The sequence below is a fragment of the Corvus hawaiiensis genome, chromosome 6, assembly GCF_020740725.1.
Source record: "Corvus hawaiiensis isolate bCorHaw1 chromosome 6, bCorHaw1.pri.cur, whole genome shotgun sequence".
Classification (NCBI taxonomy): domain Eukaryota; kingdom Metazoa; phylum Chordata; class Aves; order Passeriformes; family Corvidae; genus Corvus; species Corvus hawaiiensis.
In genome coordinates this window covers 48001486-48007485 of record NC_063218.1, presented here as the reverse complement: position 1 = coordinate 48007485, position 6000 = coordinate 48001486, and the positions used below count along the sequence as shown (strand labels likewise).

At 45.9% G+C, this 6000-nt stretch overlaps 1 protein-coding gene across 1 annotated transcript in view; it reads left to right on the top strand.

The window, feature by feature from the left end:
- The first annotated feature begins 272 nt into the window (after positions 1–272).
- MOB2 (MOB kinase activator 2) overlaps positions 273–6000 on the top strand; it is a 110194-nt gene continuing 104466 nt past the window's right edge. Inside the window, exon 1 of the mRNA XM_048307119.1 lies at positions 273–463. Within this exon, the coding sequence (XP_048163076.1) occupies positions 447–463 (17 nt within the window). The 5' untranslated portion in view covers positions 273–446. The remainder of the gene's footprint in view (positions 464–6000) is intronic.

The following is a 6000-nucleotide window of genomic DNA, read 5'->3' as shown; positions in this document are numbered from 1 at the left end:
ACGTCCCGACACGGCGTGCCTTAGGGAGAACTAAAGCACTGGGGTCCGGACAGTGAAGCCCCCGCAGAGGGGGTCGAGTGATGCTGGGGGTCCCTGGCCCGGGGATCCCCCGGGGGTGCGAGAGCCGCCGGCCGCGCCCGGACTACACCTCCCAGCGTGCCCCGCGCGGCGGGACGGTGCGGGGCCGCTTCCGGGTTGGCCAGCGCGGTGTGTTTACTTCCGGCCGCGCCAGTGCGCGAGTGTCAGCCCGGGGGGGGGCACCCGGCGGCCGCCCCGCCCGCGGCCGGGGAGGGACCGACCGACCGACGGAGCGACCGGGGCACGGACCGACGGACATAGCGGCCGAGGGAGGAGCCCCGAGCGCGCAGCGGCCCCGGCCCCCATGAGCGGGCGGTGAGCGGCGAGTCGGCGGCCGCGGGAGCTTCCCGGCGCGGCGGGACCCAGCCATGGACTGGCTCATGGGGTGAGTGGGGCCCCCTCTCTGTCCCTCCCTCCGGAGCTCTCCCGGCCCGGCCATGGCGGCCCCGCTGCCGGCAGCCCGAGCCCCGCGTGCGGCGCAAATGACTAATCAGTTCCTGCCGGCGGGAACGGGAGCGGGAACGGGAGCGGGAGCGCGGCTGCAGCTCAGCCCCGGGCGTCCCTGGGTGCAGCCGCCTGCGCCCGCGGCGACGACGGGGCGCACAGGAGCCCTTGTCTGGTCCCGAGCGGTGGCTCTCTGAAAAGTAACTTTTCCTTCCCTTTTGGGGTATAGGCAGGCTAGGTGTGGCAACTCTCTGTGCTTCCCACCCATGCAGTGTGGGGCTAATCCCCCTGCGACAGAGCATGTAAACCGAAAGGCGTGCCAAGGTTTAAACGGCTCTCTGGGGGGAGGAAGAAGAGACCTCGGCAGAGATTAACGCCAAATCGGAGCCACGCCAGGGGGCTTGGATAGCCTGGGATTAATAGTGCTAATTACACAGAGACAGAAGGTAGAGAGCTGTTTGCTGCAGGTTTTAGGTCTGGAAGCCTCAGTGCAGGAGAAGGAGATGCAGTTGATGGGAGCGACCTGATACGCTACCAGTATCCCAAGCAAGATTTTCTCGGTTACTTCTTGCATGAATTGTGCGGGCGACCTACACTCAGGTGAACTGTGAATAATTATGCTTCTAAATCGCATGAGCACTTGGTTTATGCTCCAGCAAAACTAGCGCTGCTGTGATAACTTGCTACCCTTAGTTTGTTCTTCACAGCAGTTTGGTCCAGTTCCTGAACATGGTCTTTGCCATCTGGGTTGCCTCCTTTTCTAACACTAATGTCCTTAGAACACAAGGTAAACTATTTTGTCGCTGTTGCTGGATGTAGTGTATTTAGAAAGGTCATTCGCGTGCGTGTTGCCTTTTGTCTGCAGCTGATCTCTTTGGTGGTGGGAGTGCACTTGTTACTTGCCTTCACACGGGTCGTGTCCGACTCTGGAACCAGCTGTCAATACAAAGTTTTACTGTGAGTCTGACTCCTCACTCACTCTGATGGAGGGAATGCTGAATATCTGTGGGGTGGACACCGATGGCTGGCTATTCCTCCAGCAGGCTGAGCAGCAGAAGTGCAGTATTTGTGGCATGTGAAGGGGTCTGGGTGCCATGTACTGCAGACCTTGTGTCTTGTAAGTCTGAGGGCGGCACTCTGTTGTTACATGGTGTCAATGAAAATAGAAATGACGAGCTTGTTTTGATGTGTTTTGTAACACCCACAAAGCACAGGTGGTCTGTTACACTGACTTTGTAAAAGTAAATGCCCGAGTGTCAAAGAGTGTTACTGTAATTACAAAAAAAGGTCAGATCCAGGACTTATGCAGGATACTAGTATGACTCAAAATGCCCCACTACAACAGCTGTACTTATTCTGTGCAAATTATATTGTAAACCAGAAAGGAATCAAGGTTTGTTTTAGCCAAACTCTCAGTATATTAGAATGATGGTTTTCTTGTGAAAAATATTTTGGGCTTCTTGAAGTTGCTGCAAAAAAATTGGCATTTGTTCTGTACTTTTTTACCCAGGGTGGGTGGATCCGTACATGTGTGGAAAAGACTTGCCTGTTTTCCCCATTGTAATGGGAATGGATCCTGAGTCATTTGTGCATTACTTGCTTGTTCTCAGCTATTTCCTGATACGTTTCTCTCCTGACCAAACCCAGTATTGTCCCACTGATGCTCTTAGTGTTTTCTCCTTTAAAACGTTGTTAGTTCTATTTGTGCACATTTTGGGGAGGATGGTTGTATGTGATTATGGCAGGGAGGGGGAAGCATTGATATTTTGAAGTGGGAAAGGCTAAGAATCCTGAGGGACCCTTTCTTATTTCTGGCCAAGTTATGCCTGCTGTTAGCAACTGTCTTTGTAAATGGAAACGTCTGTCCTGCTGCTTGACAAAGAAGTTGAGGACGTTTGTCTGCCCAGGCAGAAGTTTGGGTAATGCCACTCGCTCAACCTTTCTTTCAGTGGGAACTTCAGATGTTTGGGTCTCTGGTGTGAGGAGGGCAGGGCTGAAGAAAAGCCTGCAGAATAGTAGGAAAACAGGTCTCTCCCAGTAACACATTAGTTGGCGTCGATGCCTCTGGCAAGCAAAATGTATTGGTCTGCTTCTTGGTGGTGTTTCTCTTTCCCGAGTCAGTGTTGTCACTAATAAAACCACTGTGATCATTCTTGTTCCTGACTGCTTTGGTAAGGTGGTGGTTTGCAATTTCAGCTTTCCATGCACTTTCCCTAACCCTTGCAGAGGGTCTTGTATGTCTCCTCATCTGTTGTGCTTTCTTAACCTTTTGGTGTGAAAAACACCTCTGTGTTTTAACTTCGTGTTACTGAGAAATGATCCTTCGAGTGCAAGCGAGTTAAATTAGGCAGCAGTAACAGTTGCTCCTGTTCTAGATCTCGACCCTTCGAGCTGGTGTCGCATTTATCTGATAGACATAGTATAGAGCGAGATCTGCGTTATTCCTTCCTGGTCCTCCCCTTCTCTTGTGGTCCCTAATCGTACCACTGAGAGCGGCAGCCCAAGTGTCTCTGATCGCCTCAGAGTACTTAATATACAAGAAAACGGAAGCTGAAGCTTACAAACAATAGTGAATTTATTACAGATTAGCAAACAGCTACAGGCTTATGTGGTCACACAGCAAAACTTCTCTGGGTGCTGCCTGCTGTTCAGTCAAGTGCTTCAAAATCCAGTCAAGTCCTAAGAAAGAAAGCTGAAAAGAATGACCTGCTGGCATGGTACGGTGCTTAGTTTAGCACCAAAGTAAAGCCAGAGTATTTTCTGTGATTGATTAGTGTATTTTGCCCTTCCACTGAATTCAGCATTAATACTGATGCTGGTGAAACACTATGGTTTCTTCTGGGCCTTCTCTCAAAAAAAAAAAAAAAAGAAAGACCATTTTGATCTTATTTGTTTTACATAGCATGCATTTTAAGTGCAATTTTGACTAGAGATCAGTGTTGCTTAATTGCTTTGCTCAACAACGTTTGCCAGAGATCCATATTACCCGATTTGGAAGAGATTCCAAACTTTGGTGTTGCAAATAGCATTGATCTGCTCTTGAAGTTCAAAGTAGCAACAAAGGCAGGCATTGTGCCTTCACTTACGAAACGTGGTTTTTAAGCTTGTTTTAAAATTTCATAATTGGATGGGAGTAAAACGTATTAATGGTGCTAATAAATCTGACATGGTGTCAATTATTTTTCATCTTCAGCAGTGCTGTCTGATGCTGTAATGCGTTTTTTCATAAGAGAGGAGGGTTGTGTACTGTAGTGGTTTTGGTAAACCCTTATGCAATAAGGAAAGAGAGAAACAAAGTATTTTACAAATTATTACCTGTTAAACACAATCATAATTTGATCTTCATCTGTACTATAAACTTTGTAGTTTAGTAGGTTAATAGACTATACTGATTGAAGCTGAGAGAGCTGCTTACATCGATTTGACAAAGATTCACAGCTCCTTCTCTCAGGCTTTATTAGAGTATAAAGTGTAATAAAGAGAGAGAGGCTGTCTGCAAGAGAGATTTCTTCTCCATTTAAGTTTTAGATCTTGTTATCCATGCAGTCATACCATCCCTTTTAGATCTTGTTGTCCATACAGTCATACCATCCCCTGCTCAGTTATTTGTTCTTCCATATGTTGCCTTAGTGACTTGAAAAGAAGGGCCTAAAAATGATTGAAGGCTATGCTTTTCTCATATTCCACATTTTCTGCTTTGAGGACGGTTAGAGAAAAGCAATGGCCTAGAAAGATAAGGAAAATACAAATGGCAGAAGTAGTAAACTTCTGGTCAGGACATTTGTGCCCAAAGACAGCACAGATTATTTCTGTCTCCTCAGGTGGTCTGTGGTCTGCAAGACATAGCAAGTGGCTACAGCTGTAAACTGAATAATGCCTAATTGAAACTAATAGCCCTCACACTTGCAGATTTTACTTTGTAATGTTGGTTAATCCATTGTAAACACCACATATATGTGCTGCATCGCATAGTCTTCATCTCATCAAGATAGGTCGTTGGAAAGTATGTTGTAGTGAGATAACACAGTAATTATGCAAATTCAGTCTTTTTGAGTATATGCTATAGTGGTGTTTTTTAAAAAACAGTGCAAAAGAACTTCTCAAGGTCAGCACACTGCTAGATTTGTTTGGTAGAGGAGACTTGTATGTCATGCATTTATTTTATTCAGCTATAACTGTCAGGGACTTAAATTTAAGCTGGCAGTTGTTTCATTTGTTTTGGATATAGGATTTTGCCATGCTATCCCTGCAGTAATTCTGAAGGCTAGAAGGAAAGTAACACATACTGCTGTTTCGTTGTCTTCCATTGCACATTTGTGGAAGGATCTTTAAGAAATGTCCTCATAAGGCCTTAAGACACTGTCCAGTTCAAGACAGGCTATGGTGAAATAGGAATAGCATTGTCATGCAGAAAAGTCCTAACCTTGAGCCAGAACAGCTGAGGACTAGATGTGAAAAAAGCACACCAGTGTTCGAGTTCTGAGTCAGTACAGATCCAATATGCTGTTTGTCACCTGTTAGACTAAACCTTTGTTGCTTTTGAATAGGTGCACTATCATAGGATATCTCAGATTGGAAGGGAGCCATGAGGATCATCAAGTCCATTAACTGTAAGGAGTGCATCTTGTAGTGGGAGCAATGAGAAATCATGCAGCAAGCTTAGCTGTCAGTTTGGCTGGTGCATAATACAGCTGAACCTGCTTTTACCTAGCAGACCTTTTATATAAAAAGTAGGTAATGATTTTCATTCTGGGTACCGTTCAAACTTCCTAATTATAGCAAATATTTCTATTAAAAGGAAGAAGGGAATAACACTGCAAGTTCTTCAGCTGGTGTAGGGAATGCTTTCCCCTTTCTTCCCTTTAGTCATCTCCTGTGAAGAAATTCTCTTGCCTTTATAAGGCAGTCTTCCCTCTACAAACTGCTGCAACCTCTCACCTTTCACAGCTCACATGGTGTGTATCTTTGTTCTGTTTTTGAACTGACCTCACAACAGGTGTTTCCCTTGCATTCCATTCCCTGCAGATTCTTGGCCTCACATGCCATTTTCCCTACTTTGAGGAGGAAGAAAATAACTCAGAACCAGTAAACCAGACATGTATGGTCTCATTGGGCAGGAAAAATTCACATGTTCCTTATTTGCTTCTATTTATAGGTGTAACATTACCTATGGGGTCCCAGGTTGCTGTCCCCAGATAAATCTAGGTCTGTCTGTGAACCACTGGCACTCCATTCACTGCTTACAGATGAGACTTCAATATTACTTCAAAACCTTAGCAGACATGAGCAGTACCTCTGCTAAAGCAGAGCTTAACTGTGAAACAAGTACGTAACACTGTCTGCAGGTAAAATTAGATCTCCATTAAATATTAACTTGTAATATTCATTAGTATAGTAGTGGAAATGTGCTGTTGCTTTGAAATGTGAGTTTCAAGGGCTATTAGAGTTGTAGAAAAGGAGTCATGACTGTAAGAGAGC